At 38.6% G+C, this 23600-nt stretch overlaps 1 protein-coding gene across 2 annotated transcripts in view; it reads left to right on the top strand.

Moving 5' to 3' along the window:
* DENND5B (DENN domain containing 5B) overlaps nt 1–23600 on the top strand; it is a 221890-nt gene that overhangs the window by 78245 nt on the left and 120045 nt on the right. Inside the window, exon 2 of one of the 2 annotated variants that reach the window (XM_055573197.1) lies at nt 21544–21609. The exons of the other annotated variant lie outside the window; for it this stretch is intronic. Within the exon in view, the coding sequence (XP_055429172.1) occupies nt 21544–21609 (66 nt within the window). The remainder of the gene's footprint in view (nt 1–21543; nt 21610–23600) is intronic. 2 annotated transcript variants of the gene reach the window in all.

Below are 23600 nucleotides of genomic sequence, written 5' to 3'. Positions count from 1 at the left end.
CTATCAGATCTAATCCCTTGTATCTATTTGTCACTTCCACTGTATAATTGTAAGGGATTTGATTTAGGTCATACCCAATGGTCTAGTGGTTTTCCCTACTTTCTTCAATTTAAGTCTTAATTTTGCAATAAGGAGTTCATGATCTGAGCCACAGCTCCCGGTCTTGTTTTTGCTGACTGTATAGAGCTTCTCCATCTTTGGCTGCAAAACATATAATCAGTCTGATTTCATTATTGACCATCTGGTCATTTTGTTATTGACAGACTGAAAACCACAATTACAGAAAACTAACCAATCTGATCACATGGACCACAGCCTTGTCTAGCTCAGTGAAACTATGAGCCATGCCAGGTAGGGCCACCCAAGATGGATGGGTCATGATGGAAAGTTCTGACAAAACGTGGTCCACTGGAGAAGGGAATGGCAAACCACTTCAGTATTCTTGCCTTGAGAACCCCATGAACAGTATGAAAAGGCAAAAAGATAGGACACATGATAGATGAACTCCCCAGGTCGGTAGGTTCCCGATATACTACTGGAGAAGAGTGGAGAAATAACTCCAGAAAGAATGAAGAGGCTGAGCCAAAGCTAAAACTGCGCCCAGTTGTCAACGTGACTGGTGATAGAAGTTAAATCCAATGCTGTAAAGAGCAGTATTGCATAGGAACCTGGAAAGTTAGGTCCATGAATCAAGGCAAAGTGGAAGTAGTCAAACAGGAGATGGCAAGAGTGAACGTCAACATTTCAGGAATCAGCAAACTAAAATGGACTGGAATGTGTGAATTTAACTCAGATGACCGTTATATCTACCACTGTGGGCCAGAATCCCTTAGAAGAAATGGAGTAGCCATCCTAGTCAACAAAAGAGTCTGAAATGCAGTACTTGGATGCAAGGCAAACCATTCAGTATCACAGTAATCCAAGTCTGTGCCCTGACCAGTAATGCTGAAGAAGCTAAAGTTGAACAGTTCTTTGAAGACCTACAAGACCTTCTAGAACTAACACCCAAAAAAGATTTCTACATAATATTGTGAAAGAAACAAATACTTTTACAATAATAGTAGTGATAATTTTTAATACTACTACAAAACTGTTTTCCTAAAATTGGTACAAACATGATAAAAATCTTTACACAGTGTCAGTAGTGGCTCATATTCTTTCTGCTAGCCTGTGTTCATACTTGTTTGCTTACTTAGTGATCCTTGAGTTCACGTATCCTTGGCCCTGTGTAGGCCCTGGGGATTCAGTACTGAGCAACTTTTACCTTCACAGAGCTGCAGCCTTTTCCAGAAGAAATGACTATAAGCTTAGATCTGAAGGGTGGTCAAGAATTTACAGGTGGGCTATGGAGTGGGGGCAATACTAAAAGAAGTGTTTGTGGCAGACAGGCAGCATGTGTAAAAGTTAGCTAATGTGAGAGTGCGTAGTAAATATGGTAAACAGCATGACTGGAGTGCAGAATGCAAAGCATATGAAAAATTCTGCAGAAAGGGTTAAGACATAAGCAGTCAGGTTGTGAAAAATTTTGAAGTGATACTAGGCAATTTGAGATTTAACATCAGGATAATGAAGCAGTATTGAAGGAAAGTATTGGATTTGCATTTAGAAAGATTTCTTGGCTGCATTACAGAGTAGTGTTGGTACAGAATAAGCCTGGAGGCAGAACACATTTTTAATCATTCAGGTGAGAGATGGCATTGGATTAGATTAGAGCAGTGGCAGAGGGGATGGAAAGAGCTAGACAGAGTTAAGAAAATAGGAGGTAAAATCAATAGGATGAAGCAACTGATTAGATGTGGGCAATCAGAGGGAAAAAGGAGTCAAAGATGACTGCAGATACCCATCTTGAGCCTCTGGTTAAAATGGTTGTACTAATTGAGCTGGAGAAATTACAGCTCAGAGCTTTGAAAGTGATTCCCTGTTTGATCTCTAAGAATTGTCCCATTGTGAGGAACAGTTCTCATAAATCTAAGAATTTGTGATTCTTAACTCTTTTAAGGAAGCTCATTATATATCCTAAAGATTAGATCATTTTATTGCCATTTACACGAAAGTCATTCCTGAGATGTCCATATCCTTAATTACTCTTGGAATTCATTGTTAGAGCTCATTGGCTTTTTTTTTTAAAGAGAATATTGTTTTCTGTAGGCAGTGTGTACTCCAGTGTCCTTGCCTGGAGAATCCCAGGGATGGGGGAGCCTGGTGGGCTGCCATCTCTGGGGTCGCACAGAGTCGGACACGACTGAAGCGACTTAGCAGCAGCAGCAGGCAGTGTATAATTTTGTCTGGTTGCATATATAACTGTTATGTATAACCCTTTGTAGGCAACATAGCCATGTATCAAATAACTCCAAAATTAACTGTAATGATAACAAAGCCACTGTTGACAAGGATGACAACATAAATATATCTGAATAAGTTAATGTTAAAAGTAAACATTTGACAATTCTCATTCATTGCCAGTGGAAATGCAAAATGGTATAGCCATTTTAGAAGTCATTGTGACAGTTTCTTACAAAACTTAACATATTTACCATGTTCCATTAGTCACACTTCCTGTTATCTATCCAAAGGAATTGAAGGCTTACATCTACACAAAAACCCTTACACATGAATGTTTCTAGCAGTTTTATTCTTAATTGCTCAAATTTGGAAGCATTCAAGATATCGTTAAGTAGGTAAATGGATAAATAAGTTGTGATATGTTCATACAATGGAATAATATTCACTGCAAAATTGAAAGGTGCTACCAAGCCTTGCAAAGACATGGAGGAAACTTAAATGCATATTACTAAGTGAAAGAAGCCAGCCTGAGAAGATTTCAATTGTGTGACTTTTTTGAAAAGACTAAACAATAGAGATGGTAAAAAGATGGTTATCAGAGATTAGAGAGGAGATGGGAATGAATAGGCAGAGCACAGAGGACTTTTAGTACAGTGGATTGTTCTGTACCATACTACAACAGTGGATACATGGCATTACAAATTTATAAAGGCCCCTAGAATGTACATAACCAAGAGTGAACTCTATTGTAAACTATGGACTTTGGGTGATATTGATGTGTGAATCATCTCTTATTCAGGGTTACCTTTTATTCAAACACACACACACACACACACAAATTAGGCAAATGGTTGTCTGAGGAGGCCTTACAAATAGCTGAGAAAGAAGAGAAGCAAAAGGCAAAGGAGAAAAGGAAAGATGTACCCATCTGAATGCAGAGTTCCAAAGAATAGCAAGGAGAGATAAGAAAGCCTTCCTCAGTGATCAGTGCAAAGAAATAGAGGAAAACAATTGAATGGGAAGGACTGGAGATGGCTTCATAAGGAATGCTGGACTGGATGAAGCACACCTGGAATCAGGATTGCCGGGAAAAATATCAATAACCTCAGATATGCAGATGACATCACCCTTATGGTAGAAAACGAAGAACTAAAGAACCTCTTGATGAAAGTGAAAGAGGAGAGTGAAAAAGTTGGCTTAAAACTCAACATTCAAAAAACTAAGATCATGGCGTATGGTGCCATCACTTCATGGCAAATAGATGGGGAAACAGTGGAAATAGTGAGAGACTTTATCTTTTGGGGCTCCAAAATCACTGCAGATGGTGACTGCAGCCATGAAATTAAAAGATGCTTGCTCCTTGGAAGAAAAGCTCTGACCAACCTAGAGAGCATATTAAAAAACAGAGACATTATTTTGCTGACAAAAGTCCATCTAGTCAAAGCTATGGTTTTTCCAGTAGTCATGTATTGCTGTGAAAGTTGCACTATAAAAGAGGTGAGCGCCGAAGAATTGATGCTTTTAGAACCTGGTGTTGGAGAAGACTCTTGAGAGTCCCTTGGACTAAAAGGAGATCCAACCAGTCCATCCTAAAGGAAATCAGTCCTGAATATTCATTGGAAGGACTGATGCTGAAGCTGAAATTCCAATACTTTGGCCACCTGCTTCGAAGAACTGACTCTTTGGAAAAGACCCTGGGAGAGCTAGCTTTGTATGTCAAGAATGCTTTTTAGACATGCTTGCTATTGTGTTCTCTTTTCCTAGCATTTGGAGGATTTTTAAAATAACCTTTATAATATTTATAATTTTTATGGTATAACTTCACTCATCATTGCATTTTCCTTTCTGGAAAACACAGAAAAACTTAAGTAGTTTACCCAAGGTCACATATGGCTTGTTCATTGTATATATATTTATGTTCCAGAAACAGAAAGCTAAGATTCATTCCCCACATTGTGGGAATGTTGAACTCTCTTCATTTCAGAAAATACTTTGTATGCCAGATGAAATCTGTTTATATTCATTCTGTTTTTTCAACCTTTTTCAAGAGAATAGAGTCAATCCCAGGTCTTGACTTGGGTGATTCTTGGTCTGTCCAATAAGATAGCTATTAGAAATGTATCTTATGCAGCTGAAGAACTGAATTTTAAATTTTATTTAATTAAAATGTAGATATCCATGTGTTAATAGTGGCTACTGTATTGAACAGTGCAGCTCTAGCTTACCAGTTAGAAGACAGGACCATGTTAAACTCTAGTAAGGAGGCAGTCAGCACAATTCATACTGTGGGAAACTGTCAGGTTCTTCAACAGAGAAACTCCAAGCAGGGAAAAAGATGTGGAGGGGAAATCCTAAGATTAAAAGAGACTTAAAGGGCGTATCAGCAAATCACGATGTATGGACTTTATTTGAGTCCTGATACAAACTGTTAAAAATATTTATTACATTTATGAAATAATTGAATAACAGCTAGATTTTTGGTATTAGAGAATTATTGTATTTTTTTAAGCATCATATATTGTAGTTGTCTAACAAAAGGAGGAGGGTGAGTCATTATCTTTTAGAAAGATGTTGAAGTATTTACTTCCTGCCCTTTGAAGCTAGGCTTATATTTACTGCATTTTTCATCAATGACCTATTTTCTTTTAGCATTGATTAAAAAAAAAAAACTTCTTATATGGAGAATTTTGAACACATGCAGGTGGATAGAGTAGTACAGTGAATCCCCATATACCCATTATCCATATTTAAGAATTATCAATTCATGACCAACATTGTTTCCTCTTCACATCCCCATATTATGTTTAATAAGCAAATCCTAGACGTTTTATGATTTTATTTGAAATATCTCAGCATATATCTCTGAAAAGTAAGGCTGTAAACAGATAAGGTAAGGAGTTCCTGAGAAAGAGAGCCAAGCATTGCTTTCATGACATAAGAGAAGCCATTTTTGGCCTAAGCCATTTTGTGATCTAAGCCTGTCCTAGTGCTTGTCCTTGAATAGGTCTCAGAAATGATCTTGAAGGGACAAAAATAACGCAGAAACAAACTGTTATCAGGCGAAAGAAGTAACTTTGCTGTTGTTGAAAAGATATCAGTTGTAAACATTGCTAATTCTGTTAAAGTGGTGTAAATTAGTCTGAAGTGCTCAACCACTAGATCAGCTGGAACTCAAAGGATAAATATGTTGAGCTTTTCTGACCTTCCTGACTTCAATCAGGAAGCTTGGATTCTGTAGACCTATCAACTGCCCAAGCCTTTTCATGAATATGCATGTATCTTTAGCCTAAAACTTCCCAGTTTTGCTGTTCAGGAGACACTGTATTGGGAAAGATCCTTGGTGTTCTCCTTGTGTGTATGTGTGCTAAGTCCCTTCAGCTGTGTCCAACTCTTTGCAACCCCATAGACTGTAGCCCGCCAGGCTCCTCTATCTACTACAGGCAAGACTACTGGAGTGGGTTGCTGTGAGCTTCCTCAGGGGATCTTCCCAACCCACGGATTGAACTGTCTCTTAGCCTCTTGCATTGGCAGACAGGTCTTTAGCACTAGTGCCACTTGCTGTAAATAGTGGGTCCTTTGCCCAATCTTGGCTTGACACCCACTGAGAGGCAAACCCAGTTTTCAGATAACAAGACCTCTTTGGTTTTCCATTTCTTCAGTACAATTACCAAACCTAAAATTTTTAAATAATATTATTTTTTAAATATCATTATTTTATATTCAAATTCCACTTGCTTCAAAAATTTATAGTTTACATCTAAATGACCAAACATGACAATTCTGTAAATAAACCAAGTTACATGATCCATTTTATGTTAACAAAGTGGCAATGTAAAACAAATGTTGCATGAAGTTACTAATTATGAAAAGGATTGTGTAGACCTTTGTTATGAATTAAGCCAAAAATAACATAAGGTAGCATTGCATTTGTCAAGTTGATAAGTCTCATTGTAAAGATACTTGTAATGGGAAAGCTTTTTTAGAAATTTTTCTTTTAAATTTATTATTTGGTGCTGGGTCTTTGTTGCTGTGCGCAGGCTTTCTCTAGTTGCATCAAGCAGGAGATACTCTCTAGCTGTGGCGCATGGGCTTCTCATGGCAGTGGCTTCTGTTGTAGAGCATGGGCTCTAGGGCATGCGGGCTTCAGTAGTTGTAGTACATGGGTTCGGTTACCTCAGAGCATGTGGAGTCTTCCCAAAGCAGGGATCGAACCCATGTCCACTGCACTGGCAGGTGGATTCCTATCCACTGGACCACCAGGGAAGTCTGGGAAAGCTTTTTAGAAAATAAATAAGATATTAGAGTGGAAACTACTCGAAGGCCTCTATAAAACTCTTTGGTTTGGACAACTTGAATCATAGAGTTCATGAGAAATTAAATAATGATTGTACAGTATAGACAAGAAAATGGGATAAGATGAATAAGTTTTAATAGTAATTTACCTTGAGTGTTGCTGAAAGAGCATAGTGAAGAGATTGCTAGGGAATAGAAATTTTTTTTTCTTTAAAATGCCCTCCTATATAATAATAAATACATTTTTTGTTATTTGAAAGATTTAAGACCATCCAAAATAAAAAATTCTGAGAAATACAAGAATTCCACAGAAATATGGACATAGTCATTTCTTGTCTTGAATATGCTCAATTTTTGTCTCCATCTGGGTTGAATGAGATTCATAAAATCTTTTCATATGTGGGCATCATAGGGTATTATTTGCATTTAGAGTTTCACCTGTTTTGCAACTACGCTTGTACAAAACTACTTGTAAATTTGTATAGAATCAGTTATTAAGTCTATAAAAATATTCTTGGCATCTTTTCTCTGATGATCTCAACAAAGGTGTTAGAAATTGTAACTCCCATTGATCCTCCAGGTTAAGAATTGAGGAATATGTAGAGATAGGTTATTAGAGTAGAGGGAAATGGTGTAATCATAACGTGAGGCAACTGCTGCAAATACTACAAAGAACAAATACTGCATAAGATATTGTTGTGAAGAAGTTTAAATTTTATTTATAAATTAGCATTGCCAACCATCTCCTATTTCTGGATATTTAAGTGGTAGATAAAAACAAGTTAACTTCTAAAGGGCTTAGATGCAATGGTAACCCAGTAGAAAAATGAGTGCCCAGTCTTGATTTCTAATGTGATTCCCCAGTTAATGGATTAAGAGAGATCCTTGAAGAAAGGGCTAACTCTTGAACTGGAGCAAGAAACAGAGATGAGCTTAGAGCATCTCATAGAGTTGGAAATTAAGGAAATGGCTAACACCAAAATAAATAAAACACATCAATAGGAGTATGTCAGAAGGCCACAGAGCCAAATGAAAGAGTTCCCATTGGCCATGTGAGCAACAGAATAGAAGTCCCGTTGGTTATGACCCCAAGTATAAAATGTCCACAAGTTTTTCCTGATATAAATAAAAAATCCAGTAAATTAATAAATAGAAGAGGAGAGACACATCTCCCTTGCAGAAGAATTCCACATAATTTGTGTAGATACTCTTCCTTGAAGGACATGGAGCACAACTCTCTTCTCCAGTGTGGGCTGGTTACAGTGATTTCCTTCTGAAGATTATAGTTGGAAAGGAAGAAAATAGAGGACCTTTACAATGGAGAAATGTTGTTTCAGGTAATCAAAGTGATCATCAACAGTGATGAGTCATGTTGATGTGTATTCCTAATATGATTTGATGAAAATGGCACTTTACCTCCATGGTCTTCTTCCCCAAACCCATAACCTCAGTTTCATCATTAGAGAAACATCAGGCAAATCCCATTTGAGAGACTTTCTACAAAATACCTGACAACTACTCTTCAAAACTGTCAGTTGATACCTAAAACAAGGAAAGAATGAGAAACTGTCGCAGCCAAGAAGAGCTTAGAGAGACATGATGCAGTGTGGTATCCTGTATGGGATTCTGGAACTAAGAAAGGACCTTAGATAAAAAATATGAAAACCTGAATAATGTGTGAAAGTGTTTAGTCACTCAGTTGTGTCCGACTGTTTGCAATCTCATGGACTGTAACCCACCAGGCTCCTCTGTCCATGGAATTTTCCAGGCAGGAATACTGGAGTGGATAGCCATTCCCTTCTCCAGAGGATCTTCCTGACCTAGGGATTGAACCAAGGCCTCCTGCATTGCAGGTGGATTCTTTACTGTCTGAGTCACCAGGGAAGCCCTGAAAAATGAATAGATTTGGTTAATAATAATGTGCCAGTATTGCTTCATTAATTATAACATAATGCTTACTGATAGGGGAAACTGGTTGGAGGGTATATTGGAACTCTGTACTTGTTTTCCCAATTCTGTAAATCTAAAACTATTCCAAAAACTAAAGTTTACTTTGAAAAAAAAGTTAGCCATGAAGTCCTGGGTTCAAAGCAAAGAATAATAAAGTTCTGGTTGTGTGATACCACCATGGGCAAATGATATGATAATAATATCCTTATGTCTTATGTTTGACATAAGGTAGGTATCAAATTTTAATGTATAAGTTGGTACAAATTAGAAAAGAAATAAAATGTTATAAAGAAAATGGACTAATTTTATTCCTTTACTTATATTACTTTTCAGTTTATATAGTCAAAGTTTGGAAGTGAATCATTTTCACAGCTATCAGTTCTTTAAATAAGTTTTCCAAATTCTGGAGTATATGATTCAGGTCCAAGTACAATTTTCATTTTCATTTATCTATTTATGTAGCAAACATTAATGAACATATGTACCAGGCACAGTATTAAGTAGGTGCTGAGGATGTAAGAATGAATAATATGTTGTATAGATTAAAGTCTAAAGGAGGAGATAGGATTGAACAGTTTTAATACAGTACGTTAAGTGGATAGCAATATGCAGAGCAATTATGAGAACAGAGTTCCAAAACCTAAACAGTTCTATTTCTTAAAAAAAAAACAAAAACAAAAAATATTATGTTTATATATTATGTGTCAACCAAGAAGAAAAATGCAGTGTCCTGAACCTAAATATCAAGGAAAGTTTTTATTTTAACATGTCAACTAATACATATTTAGTACAATGTTTGTACAATAGTGATTTACTTAAAAATTAAGCTCATGGAATTTAAAAGATGTTGGACCATAAAACTTATCTGTTCTAATTAAGGTTTTATGTTGAAAAAACTCCTTACTCTTTCTTTGCTTAAAGACCTTGTGAGACCTGGAGCAAAGGAACTGTTGGGCCACACTGTGCCCAGACTTCTGACCCACAGAAACTGATAAGAAGTGTGGGTATTGTTCTAAGTTGCCAAGTTTGTCATAATTGATTAAGGGGGTAATAGAAAATCAAGATGGAAGAAGACATTCCAGACACAAGACCACAGTACTTAAAGGGAACTGCCAGTCATTGAACTTAAGTGCAGATGTGTAGGGAATGGGGAGATTCAGAACCTGGAGCTGAACATGTAGGCAAGGGCTAGATCACAATGGTCCTCAAGTGCCGTCTCAGGAATCTGGGCTCTGGGTGACAGGGGTCTGAACTCAGGAGACTGGTGTCTTAGTTCACTTTGATTTTCCTGAGAGAGAAAATTAATTCACTTATCTTCACTTGAGTCTCTGCCCAGACATCATCATCTTAATGAGACCACCTGACCTCCCTATTTAATATTGCAACTGGTGCTCCGTACTGCCCTTCTTACTCTACTCTTTTCTTTAACTTTCCTTGCACTTTTTGTCTTTCAACATATTGTATAATTTAAATTTATTATTTTTATCTCCTCCTAGAATATAAACTCCATGAGGACAAGGATTTTTTTTTTTTTTTTTTTTGCCTTTTTGTTCACTGTTTGTTCCAGTTATTTATTATTGCATCGCAAACCAGATAGAAAACTCTCTGCTTAAATGACGGTCATTTACTTTACTCACAGATCTGCAGTTTGGGCAGCCCATGGTGATGCCACCTTGCCTGTGCTCCATGCTGCGTCAGCTGAGTGGCCTGACAGGGCCAGAGGACACACTTGCAGGTGGCTCATTTCCAGGACTGGCAGGCTGCTGCTCACTGTTGGCTGGGCCCTCAGTTTCTCTCTTCCCACAGCATGTGACTGTGTTGTAAGGGCATGTGTCCCAAGAGGATATGGTGGAAATGCCTGGCATTTTTTATGGCTTAGCCTTAGAAGCCATAACCTCATTTCTCTGGTATGCTTATGTTTGAGGCAGTCTTAAGGTCCTTCCAGCTTTAAGAGCAGGGAACATGGACTCCACCTCCTGATGGCGTTTCAGAAGAGCATGTGGATAGGAGATATCGCTGTGGCCGTCTTTGGAAAATACAGTCTGTGTGCTGTGTATCCCCAAGGCTAGAACAGTGCCTTGGCTGGTAGAGCTCTATAAATGTTCATTGAGTAAATGAGTGAGTGAGAGAAAGAGAGAGGAGGAGGAATTAGAAGGGAATTGTGTACAGTGTGTGGCAGGGAGACTAGAATTTTGGAAACTGTAAGTATTCTGAGCCTGGCTTGAGATTCAGAATTAACAAAGTGGCAGTGAAAATAGAAAGGAAAGGCTGATTGGGAGGGATAGTAAGGAAGCATAAATTATAAATTTTAATGACTGTTTGAATATGGAAGGAAAGGGGTGGGGTCCAGATGAGGGAAGAGGGAGAAATCTAGAATCTAAATCTAGAATGACTCCTAGTCAGTCAGCTATTCAAGCTATGTGCCAAGTACCAGAATAAAAGTAGTGAATGTGATACCTTTTTGATAGAATTATTCTTAGTGTTAAATTCATCCCTCCTCAGAGATGATTAGTAGATAGTAATATTTGAAAACTACATGGATTATGGCACTGTTAACAGCAAAAAACCTTTAGGGGAGAAGAGTTAAGCTTTGAAAATGAAGTTCAGGCTGCCGGTACTGAGATAGATGAGTGGAGAGTCTTGGTGAGAAGTAAGAATTGTGAATTGAAATGCAGGGCTAAGAGATCATCTTGAGGGTTTTCTTCTGTTTTTCTGGTGGAGAGAGGAAGGAAGAGATTGTTTTTCCTATAGAGAAGAGGAAAATTCTACTCCTCCCTCCCATTTTTATCCTTCTTGGTGGGTTTTGTTTCATGTTAATTTTGAAAACTTCAGAAAGTGATTGAAAGGACTTCTTCCCCCACCAAAGTTGATTTTCTTCTTTCGTAATATACTAGATAGTAGCTTTAGGAATCACAGTCCCTTGTAGAAATGGGAAAGTCTAGTCATCATATAGGTCACATTCCCTCTGACCCCCAGCTCCACCCACCCCTAGTGTATGTGGACCATTGTATCTGTGCTCAACCTCAATACCATTTTAAAACAGAGTTTAGTTAGTTCATTTTAAAGCCTGAGTGTTCTAGCTCACACTCAGCATATTAGCAGAGGCCTGGAAGGCCTTTGGTGAATGTGCACACCAATGCAGAGGGACTCAGAGGTGGTCACATCAGTGGAACATTCTAGCTACCAGCAGCTTCAGGTAATTGTTGGAATAATACTTCTTCTCTTTGATTCTTATAGGAATATTCTCTTTCCCAGTGAATCCTATTACTGATACTTATTTTGCCTGATTTTGCTGATGTTAGAACAATTTCATATACCATGGGGCAGTAGTGTTAGTAAAACAAATGTATCCTTCCCTGTCTTATAATTTATATATCTCCTTCAGAGAACATTATTGATTTCTTATGCAGAAATTTTTTTGTTTTTGAAAAGTGTAGGAGAAATAAATGGAGAAGGCAATGGCACCCCACTCCAGTACTCTTGGCTGGAAAATCCCATGGACAGAAGAGCCTGGTGGGCTGCAGTCCATGGGGTCGTGAAGAGTTGGACACAACTGAGCAACTTCACTTTCACTTTTCACTTTCATGCATTGGAGAAGGAAATGGCAACCCACTCCAGTGTTCTTGCCGGGAGAATCCCAGGGACGGGGGAGCCTGGTGGGCTGCCATCTGTGGGGTCGCACAGAGTCAGACATGACTGAAGCGACTTAGCAGCAGCAGCAGGAGGAATAAAGTGGTGTTCCTGTGAGAGTTAATTGCTACTCCTTTGTAAACTAAATGTGTGTGTATAGGTGAGTATAGTAATGAATGAAAATGGAGGGAAAGGTCTGCTTTCTCTCTGTACAGATAGTACTTCATTGAGTCACGCAGTAGAAAACCTTCAGTTTGAATGTCTCAGAACTCTAGCTCTGTAGTATTACTTGTCAGCTATAAATATTTTAACGGTGGTTGGCTTTCTTTTGTTCCTAAAGGCAAAGGGTGGCTCTCTTGTAGGCTCTTTAGCAGAGAATAAGTTCTTTAGCAGTAGGGAAAGATTCGTTTTATTTTGTATAATAAAAAGCAGCATGAATAGTAACATTAAAATGCTTTTTTTGGATAAATGATTCTCACAGCAGATAGATATCTAATAACACTACATGCTAATAATGTGTTGTTACAGTAATAAAATAATCTGTATTTTATGTATGAGGATTTTTTGCTCAAAGAAATTGTGATTTGCCCTAGACTACTAGAACTAGAACCTTGTTTTCTTGGGTATAATTATTATTTGAAAATCACTTGTATATAAAAATAATTTACTAAACACTAGTGAACACATAGGAGAAGGCAATGGCAACCCACTCCAGTACTCTTGCCTGGAAAATCTCATGGATGGAGGAGCCTTGGTGGGCTGCAGTCCATGGGGTCGCGAAGAGTCAGACATGACTGAATGACTTCACTTTCCCTTTTCACTTTCTTTTTTTTATTTTATTTTTTTTAACTTTACAATATTGTATTGGTTTTGCCATATATCAACATGATCCACCACAGGTATACACGTGTTCCCCATCCTGAACCCTCCTCCTCAAAGGAAATGGTGACCCACTCCAGTGTTCTTGCCTGGAGAATCCCAGGGACGGGGGAGCCTGGTGGACTGCAGACCATGGGGTCGCTAAGAGTCAGACACGACTGAGGGACTTTACTTTCACTTTCACTTTCATGCATTGGAGAAGGAAATGGCAACCCACTCCAGTGTTCTTGCCTGGAGAATCCCAGGGACAGGGGAACCTGATGGGCTGCTGTCTTTGGGATCGCACAGAATCGGGCACGACTGAAGCGACTTAGCAGCAGCAGCAGCAGTAGAACATATGACACTTACTTGATTATTAACCTAAAAATTATGGACCCTTTCCTCTTAGAGAGTTTCATGATATCAGTTATACTATTTCAATGGCTTTTCAAAGTTTTTTTTTTCCTTGGTTCATAATTTTATTGCAAAAGGAATATTATGACAAGCATGGGTTAGGATCAGAATGGTTTGTTATTTCATCTTTAGCAGAAGACCATAGAACCTGGTTTCATTGTTAAGATTTTTTACAAGTAAATAATATACTGTTATATTCTATGCTTGGTGGTAGGAGGCACAGTGCCTAATAAGAATTTATCTGGTCTTTGTCCCACGTTCCTGGAGCAAAACTTCCAGAACCCTGAGGATTTCCTGGTAACAGGAGTGTTATCCTAATGAAGCAACTAGTAATGGGCTCCTAGATAACTTCAGGTAGGGCTTGGTCACAGAACCAACCTAGCAGAGGGGAGGAGGTTGGAGATTGAGTTTTGGTAACATGGCTATGATTTAACGAGTCACGCCTATGTAATGGTGCCCTAATAAAAACTTTAGACACCAAAGCTTAGTGGTGCTTCCTGGTTGATTAACACATTGGTGGGAGTAGGAGTGTGACACACCCTGATTCCACAAAGAGAGAGCATGAAAGTTCTCTGATCTCAACCTATGTATATCTTCATTTGTCTAGTCCTTCTGATTTCTATGCCTTAAAATAAAACTATAATCATAAGTGTAGTGCTTTCATGATTTCTGTGAGTTGTTGCTGTTTAGTCTCTAAGTTGTATCTGACCCTTTGTGACCCCATGGACTGCAGCATGCCAGGCTCCTCTGTCCTTCACTGTCTTCTGGAGTTTGCTCAAATTCATGTCCTTTGAGTCAGTGATACTCTCTTAACTATCTGATCCTCTGCCACCCTCTTCTCCTTTTGCCTTTAATTTTTCCCAGCATCAGGCTTTTCCAGTGAGTTGGCTCTTTGCATCAGGTGGCCAAAGTATTGGAGCTTCAGCTTCAGCATCAGTCTTTCCAATGAATATTCAGGGTTGATTTCCTTTAGGATTGACTGGTTTGATCTCCTTGCTGTCCAAGGGACTCTTTAAGAGTCTTCTCTAGTATCACATTTTGAAAGCATCAGTTCTTTGATGCTCAGCCTTCTTTATAATCCAACTCTCACATTTCTACATGACTGCTGGATAAACCATAGCTTTGACTATACAGACCTTTGTTGGCAAAGTGATGTCTCCAATTTTTAATATGCTGCCTAGATTTGTCGTAGCTTTCCTTCCAAGGAGCAGGCATCTTTTAATTTCGTGGTTGGAGGTACCGTCTGCAGTGATTTTGGTTATTAATTGCCAAACCTGAGGGATTTGTGGGAACTTCAAGATATATATCCAGTCTGTGAGTAGTGCAGGTGGCCTGTGGAACTTCTGAAATCAGGGCAGTCTTATTGGGAACTGTGCCTTGGAGAGTTAATACCTGCACTAACTCCAGGATTATTGGGATACCTCTGGTTGAGTTTGAAGCAAAATATCTGTATTGTGTACTCTTTTGATTCCCAGTGAATAAACTTCAGTATTACGAGTCTCTTAGAAATTAACAACTTACTGGATTGCTGTTGATGTACTTTATTAAGCTCTTAATCAAGATAAACTTTTAGGATTACCAGAATTCAGGTTTCTTTATCCATGAACATTCTTCAGTAGGGCCTATGAATTTTTAGAGACTCCTCTACCTTCTTTTGCTTGATTTTATTTGTGACCAGCAGCCTATACCTGCAAGATTGCAAACTGGATTTAGAGTTTATAGATTTAGAATGACTAATAGGCCCATCATGAATTAATGCCTCTGGTCTTGATTAGTAGCTTAGTGATTGGTATATGAAAGATAAAGAGCATTCACAGAAAATGGGCTAATTCTATCCTGTATTTGAAAAACTATACTTATCATGTATTTGAACCCAGTAGCTTTTCACTTTCATGCATTGGAGAAGGAAATGGCAACCCACTCCAGTGTTCTTGCCTGGAGAATCCCAGGGACGGGGCAGCCTGGTGGGCTGCCGTCTATGGGGTCGCACAGAGTCGGACACGACTGAAGCGACTTAGCAGCAGCAGCAGCAGGCAGTGTAGAACATCATCAAGGAAGTGAAGGTGGTATATAGTCAGGGATTGACATTAGAGTCAGAAGGTCAAGACTAATGCAAGTTAAAACTCAGGCTAATCCAGAAACATAAAAATAGCTAACTACTGTAGTAACAACCATAGACTATCAGTGGCTCAAAACAATAGAAACTTACTTCTCATTCATTGTTTAGTCTAATGTAGGCCAAGGTGGAGAGAGGCTCTATTTTGCAGAGACAGTCAATGACCCAGGTTTCTTCCATGTGTGACCTTCCATCTTTACAGCCCCATTTCCATTTGCATTTAGCTGGTGAGTCACAGAAGAAAGACAGATTGTGTGCCTCAGGCTGGAAGTGATACACATCACTTCTGCTCACATTTCATTGGCAAGAGCTAGTCTTTTGGCCCCAACCCAGATGCAGGGATGTTGGGAAGGAGAGGAGAATAGGGATGTTGGTGAGCACCTGCTGTCTGTCATAAATTCAGGATCAGTGATAGCTATTCCCTGGTGCTAAGATAATTGGCATGGCTTATCCAGTGAGAATGATTTGGGGTTGTTTCAAGGAGTGCCAGAGGGAGAAAAGATGCAATCCCTTATGGATTCAGTGTCCCATATAAATATTACCAAACTCAGGTTTGGCTGCTCAATGCTTGAAAGCCAGTACAGGTGCTGGTAGGAATGGAAGTGTTGCTGCATTCAGGAGCCAGCAACTTTGGACACAAGCAGGCTTGTGTCCAAAAACCAGCTCCAGGAATTTTTCTCTACCATGAAATTTTTTAAAGGGAGAATTACTCAGGAACGGGTTCAGCATCTTTCTTGTCTTCCACAGCGTGCAGACTTTCTTTTGATTGATTGGTGGTGAGGTAACAGGACAGTGTTCCAGGACTCTGGAGCTCAGCCTGGAGTTACCATTCTCCATCTAGGTGGGGGCTTTAGTTCCTGCTGCTGCTGCTGCTGCTGCAATCATGTCCGACTCTGCGCGACCCCATAGACGTCAGCCCACCAGGCTCCCCTGCCCCTGGGATTCTCCAGGCAAGAACACTGGAGTGGGTTGCCATTTCCTTCTCCAATGCATGCAGAGGAACTCAAAGGTGTTTTGTCATGTATGTTCCTTGTGGAGGAACCAGACACAGTGTAGGCACAGTGGAAATGTTGCTTGAATGTGTTAACATTCTCCTGTCTTTAAGAAAACAAAATCTGAAACCCTTCCCTCAACCCCACATTCTCCTCCAGTATTATCACTTATCATCTTTCCAACAGAACTCCTCAAGGGTTAATTACACTCTCTGCCTGGACTTCCTCTCTTTTGCAGTCTTTCTTGGAACCATACCAGGTAGGTTTTCACCCCTACACCCCGCAGAAATCTCTTTGTTCAGGTCACAGTGACTTCCTTGTTGTTGACAACCTGCTTTAACTTGGTTTCCATGATGCCTCTGGTTTTCTCTTATTTTACTGACTGCTTTTTCTCTTTTACTTTTCTGCCAGTTCTTTTCCTCTTCCAAGCCTCTTAATGTTGCTTGAGTCCTCGGGGGCTCTGACCTCAGCCTCTGTCTCCATCTGCAGTCATTTCCTAGGTGACCTTATCCAGCCCTGTGATGTTAAATACTGTCTTTTTTATGTAGACCCCTGAGTTTCTAAACTTTTCCCTTGAATTTAAATTCATATATCTAAATGCTTACTCAAAAATGTCTCTTGGATATCTAGTAGGCTTCTCAGACTTACCATATCCAAAACTGAATTCTTCATTCCAGCTGCCTGACCACTATCCTCCCCCCAGCAAAACCTCCATCTTCCTTCTTTCAGTACGTAGCTACACTGTTAATCCAGGTGCTTAGATCAAAATTCATGGTATCACAATATCCTTCTTGACTACTTCTTTCTCTCACATCTCATTCATCAGCAAATCATCTATTTTATGCCTTCAGGATATATTTAAAATCTTATCACTTCTCACCACCCTAGCACTTACTATCTCTCTAATCTGTACTGCCATCATATCTTACCTGGACTGTTGCAGAAGGTCCTAACTGATCACTTTCCTTCTACTCTTGCCCACTATAAACTGTTCTCTCAGCTGGCAGGGTGATCTTTTTAAAACAAAGTCACTTCTCTGTGGAAGATACTCCAATTATTTCCCGCGATGTGTGCTAAGTTGCTTCAGTCATATCCAACTCGGCGATCCTGTGGCTATATAGCCTACCAGATTCTCTGTCCGTGGGATTCTTCAGGCAAGAATACTGGAGTGGGTTGCCATTTCCTTCTCCAGGGGCTTCCCGTGATACTTAATATAAAATCAGAAATCCTTACCATTGCTTACAGTCCTCACCTGTTTTATCTGGCTCCTGGGAACCTCTGACTTCATCTTCTACCACCTCACTAGATGCATCTATGTCCTGGTCTTACTGCAGCTCAGCTGGGACAAGCTCACTTGTACCGTTGGGATTGTCCACTTGCTATTTCCCTTGGCAGAAATACTCTTTCCTGAGATGACCTCGTACATAGAATTAAGAGCACAGACTCTGGAGTCAGACTGCGTAGGTTTGAATTTCCTTGTTATCTGACCTGAGCAAGTTATTTAACCTTTTTGTGCCCCAGTTTCTACATCAGTAAAATGAGAATGGTAATAGGATCTACTTCATATAGTAATTATGATGATAAAACAGGTTAATATATGTAGAGCACTTAAGCACCTGCCTGTAGTAAGCTCCGAGTGTTAATTGTGTGGTGGTCACTACTTCATAAGGTCTCTACTTATACATTGCCTGTTCAGAGGTGTTTAGTTGTAGGATCATCAGAATGAATATTGAGTATGCAGCCTCCTGGGGCACCTACTTTGAAGAGGACAGCTTACTGTGGTGTAGAGACAGCACATGTGTAGCAAATGTCTTTCTATGAATGTCACAGAAGTGCCCCCTTATTTTATTTATCACCCTGATGGTACCCTCTCCTCCTCACCCACGCCTGCTCCTCTTTCCCTGTGAAAGGGAAGTCAGTTGTGTCTGACTCTTTGCGACCCCATGGGCTGTAGCCTACCAGGCTCCTCCGTCCATGGGATTTTCCAGGCAAGAATACTGGAGTGGGTTGCCATTTCCTTCTCCAGGCGATCTTCCCGACTCAGGGACTGAACCCGGGTCTCCTGCATTTTAGACAGATGCTTTACTGTCTGAGCCACCAGGGAAATCCCACTGCTGCCCTAGTGTTCCCCTTCCCAGCTCCCGCTTATGCCAATTCAGGTTGGGTCTTGGGAGGCAAACATTTGGAGACCTCTGGAGGTAGACATGGGAAGGAGGAGTTGTCACCACCACATCGTCCCTTTTTCTTTGCCTCAGCATGGGTTTCATCATAGGTAGCATCCATAGTGTCTCCACTTACTTCTGTCACCTTTGTTATCATACTGAGGAAGATTTACTGATTGTGAGTATTCTGTCCACGTGTGTGTGTGTGTCTATGTTTTAACTTCCCTTTAGAGAGAAAAGGAATAAAATGAAAAAAAGACAGGGTGGAAGAGATTACCTGTTTCAGCTTCCCTTCTGTTTTCATTGTTCCCATCAACAAACTTTCTTTAAAACATCTAGACTTCAGTGACATCCTTCAGGGATAGGCACATAGGGAAGTATTGGGAGCCTTGGCCTTGTTTTGTGGAGAAATACCCTGCTCAGAAATAGGCTGTGGTGGACATGGATAATGAGGGAGGGAATTCACTGGGGCCCTAGGAGTGAGAAGGTTCAGAGAGGAAATGAGTGAAGAAATACATAACGGGGACATTCAGCCTGAGAAATAGCTCCGAGATTCACAGATCTCTCTCTGCTTACAATGTCAATGCCAGACTAGAGAAATCCTCACCAGTGGCTGGAGCAGGGGCAGTGTCCCTGCTCCCATTGCCAGTTGAAAGGAAACGTGGAGCTTCCAGAAGGTCAGATCTTGTGCTCCCAACCACAGGGGAAAGAGGTATATTATTGATATTCTGACGTCATCTACAAAGTGAAAGGAGGCTCAGACACTTTATAATATGCCATATTTCAGAAACTGTGAGAGTTAAAGAAATGTTAGAGCTCAGTCCTTCTGGACCTGCCTGTATACGTTTTTGTATGTTAAGTGAAATATTAGTCACATTTCTTTTGTAGTTATACATTATCTTTTTAAATATATATGCTATAAAGTAGACTGAAATCCAAATTTGGTCTAATGGTGATTCTCATTATAGCTTTGCATGAAGCAGATACACTTATTTCACTGGAAGTTCTCTCAATTATTTAGACCATAGTTAATTGGATTTTGGTTATCTGGAGGTAGTGATAAAATAATTGAACCTCAAATCTATTAACATTATTTTTGCTTATGTACCATTTTCTGTATAACTGGTCAGAATAAAATGATCTGAAATAACTTTCATATTTTTTTATTTTTGGCCAATGAATCCAGAAACAACGGCTATATGAAATAATTGGGACTGTTGGTAAATATAATGGCAGCAATACTCTGAACACAACCAAGAGTTTCTACCTTTATCAGGGCAGATTTAGGCTTTAGATGAGAGCTGGGCAGATTTGTCAGACCATTGAATGGATTAGCTTCCCTGCTTTGTGTCTCATTTTTATAAGAAGGATATTCAGTATCAGTAGTAAAGTTTGTGCTCGCTTTTCCAAATGGGGAGATTTTTTGCTGCTTGGAGTAGTCCAATACTATTCTACTCTGCTACTCCCCTCTCTAATTTATAGTTGTTATTCTTTTGACCCAGAAAGAGGAAATGCCATAGTTTATATTTAGTCACAGAGCTCTACTGTAAATTCCCCCCTTCACCCCCAGGTGTGAATATTTTAATAGCTTGTATCCTCATTGTAGTAAAACTTTTCCCCAAGAGTTGATATTTCTTAGTTAAAGTACCTAAGAGGATAGTTGACTAATGGAATCTCTACTGACCAAACTTCAGCTTGTGTTTGCATAGTAATTTACAAAAGATAGGATAATTAAAAGATTGGATGTAATATATGTTTTTGTCCTTACATTAAATCATTTTTTAATTTTTAAAAATTTTTTAAAATTTAAACTTTACAATTTGTAAAAGTTTTAAAGACTTGTTTAAAAAAATTTTTAAACAGACTTGATTTTTAGAAACAGTTTTAGATTTACAGAAAAATTGAGAAGCTAATACAGAGTTCTCACACATACCCCTCCATCCATGCACATAGTTTTCCTATCAATTACAACCTAGGGTGGTGCCATACATGTATTGTAATTAATGAATCAATATTATTGTTAACTAAAATCTATACTTTATTCAAATTTCCTGGTGTTTACTTAATGTCCTTTCTCTGTTGGAGGAGCCCATCCAATATACCACATTACACCTTTCTTCTCTCCTTAGGTTCCTCTCAGCTATAATAGTTTCTGAGACCTTACTTGTTTTTGATGACCTTGACAGTTTTGACAAGTATTCATCCAGGTATATTGTAGGTTGCTCCTCCTGGAATTTGTCTGACTTTTTTCTACTGGTTAGACAGGGGTTGTAAGATCATATGGATTATGTTTAGCCTTGTAAAAATTGCCAAACTGTCTTTCCTAAGGGGTTATACCTTCTTGCATTACCGCCAGCAATTTATGAGAGTTCTGTCTCTTTGCATACTTGTCAGATTTTGGTATGGTCAGTTTCTTGAACTTCAGCCAATCTGATAGGTTTACAGAAGTTGGGATGCAATTTCCATAGTTCGTCATTTAGTCTTACTATCATATTTTATTATATCTTGCTATAGAAACATTAGCTTTCTCCTGATACTTCTTTTTAAATTAGCATTAAGAAAAGAACATGCACCTTTTCCCATATGAATAATTGTTACAGATGTTTAAATGGCATTTCACTTATTACATTAAAATGCAATTACTTATTCTCTTTGCTTTCTTATCACTAATAGTCTATAAGCTACATACTATTGGTGTTGTGTTCTGTTGATGTTAATGTCTCATGTTTAATTGCTTTTGTTTAATTTTTTTAATTCTTATTTTCCATTCTTCAAAGTCATTATTGCTTTTTTGTTTGTGTTTCTTTGTTCATAAAAGCTTTTTTGTTTCTATTACATTATGTAGTTTTGTACCAATGGCTAGAAGCAGATCGTCATGGCAAGAGCCAAGATGCTGCAAATACGACTTCAGGTAAAAATAAAAAGTTGAGGTGTTAGAAGTTATTATTTTAATTCACCCCAAGTTCATCATAATTGTTTCATTATTCAGTTTTGCTTAGGCAAAAAAATGTGTTATTTTGTATTTCTGTTCTCTTATTTGCATCTTAATTTTTGTAAAGATCTCATTTGCTTCAAGCCTTGAAGAAATTAATTCATTAGTCTTTAAGCTCTCTTGGCAGATATGTTCTATTTTCTTAGGAGGAAAGGTTTAATTGTAGTTTAAGTTTAGTAGGAGGTTATTTGGCAATATTACTTGAAATTAAGTCTACTTGTTGCGGGGGATATTAATAATTGCACAAATTTATAATCCTTGTTTATTTCAGGATAGTGTTTGAAAGGTGGATTTTAGGTTAATTAAAGCATCCTTATGTAATTTCCATTTCCTTGGAATCCAGATTCTTAGACTGGTTCATTTTTCCTGTTAACCTAACAGTAAATTCTAAGTTAGAGGTTTATGGGTTCAAAATGCAAAGGTTAGGTTGTTCCCCTGTCTCACATCTCCAAAAGTCATCTCCACGATTCTTTTCTTTGACTGATATTAATAGGAATAGCTGCATTTACTCACGTCTAAATCCTTAACAGTGTTGTCAGAATTTTCAGTCAGCTTCTCTCCACATTTTCTTCAAAATAATATTTGCCAAGACAGCTGTATATATACCAATGATCTCCCCCCCTCTTTTAGAGCAGTCTAATAAGAAGTGGTGGTGGTAGTGGTGGCGGTGGTGGTGATGGTTCTGTTTTTCTTTTGTTAGATTTGTATTTCTGTTTCATGGGGTTTTGTTTTTGTGAAATTCTTTTTCTCTCAAGGTGGTTTTCTTTCTCTCTTCTGGTTGATTCATTGTTCCTCTAGGGTGTGGTGTTCCTTAGTTAACAGGACAATTATGTTGAAAATAGCAGTGTCATGACTTTTTCTGATTTATTTCCTGTCACATTAATAACTTGATATATGAATGAAGATAAAGTTACTATTTTAACCAAACTCAGGCAGAAATTCATTAAAAGGTAAGTGTTGCAAGGATTTATATCCTCATTATATGCTGTTTCTTCTGCCCCTGCAGTATTTCATATTTTATTTACATTTGTGAATGATAAAATAAGCATTTTTGGTATTTGAGGGCAGGTAAAGGAGAGGGTTTCTTGATGGCTGGTTATTGTCTAAGGTGAGATCATCCTTTTGCTGTGTCACTGGCACAGTCAGCAGCATAAACCTTAGAACCAGGAGAGATTCTAGTTTTGCTTTTTCTCTGACTTAAACTGAAGTGAAATATAACCTTTTTTTTTTAATGAAGAAGTAAATAATCTAAAAATTCTTAGTGTTTGCATAAGAATCTAGTACCAGCTTAAAGATACCATTTACTCTTTGTGAAATCAACTGTGAACCCTGACTCATTTCTTTGGACATAGTGACTCTTGAACGGTTTCGTATTTTCCACTGACTTTTCCCATGTTCACATACCCTAGAAGCATGGTGCAGAAATTGATAAACTTTCACTGGGGACACCTTTGACAGTTTCTCTTCTAGAAGTGAAAGCTCTTTACTGTGTCACTTAGAAGATGAAAATATGAGGTAGAAAGATAGAGAGATGGAGTGCTTGCCTAAATAACTAAGAGGAATCCAAAGGAAAAAGATTGTTAGCCAAAGGCCTAAATTAGAAGTAATAGGTTAGTTGTTGTAACAGATCTGTTTAAATTATGTGCCTATATTCAAAAACACTCCTGTGTGTTTTATATTGCAATCTCCAACAAAATTTTAGAGTGTGACTTTTCCCTGCATCTGAGATCTGTTAAGTTTCGCACTGAAAGGTGTTTTAGGATACATCTTTTAGATTTTTACCAGAGATGGAAACTGAATCTAACTAGGTGTCCACATGTGACTCATGAATTGCTTTATGATATTTTTGCTTGTTCAATTACTGGTAAGTAGCATTTATCTTTGAATATATCAGCTTGTGTTTTGTAATT

This window comes from Bubalus kerabau, chromosome 1, assembly GCF_029407905.1.
Source record: "Bubalus kerabau isolate K-KA32 ecotype Philippines breed swamp buffalo chromosome 1, PCC_UOA_SB_1v2, whole genome shotgun sequence".
In the NCBI taxonomy this organism is placed as follows: domain Eukaryota; kingdom Metazoa; phylum Chordata; class Mammalia; order Artiodactyla; family Bovidae; genus Bubalus; species Bubalus kerabau.
The sequence above is the reverse complement of the archived record's forward strand: the minus strand, read 5'-3'. Positions and strand labels throughout refer to the sequence as shown.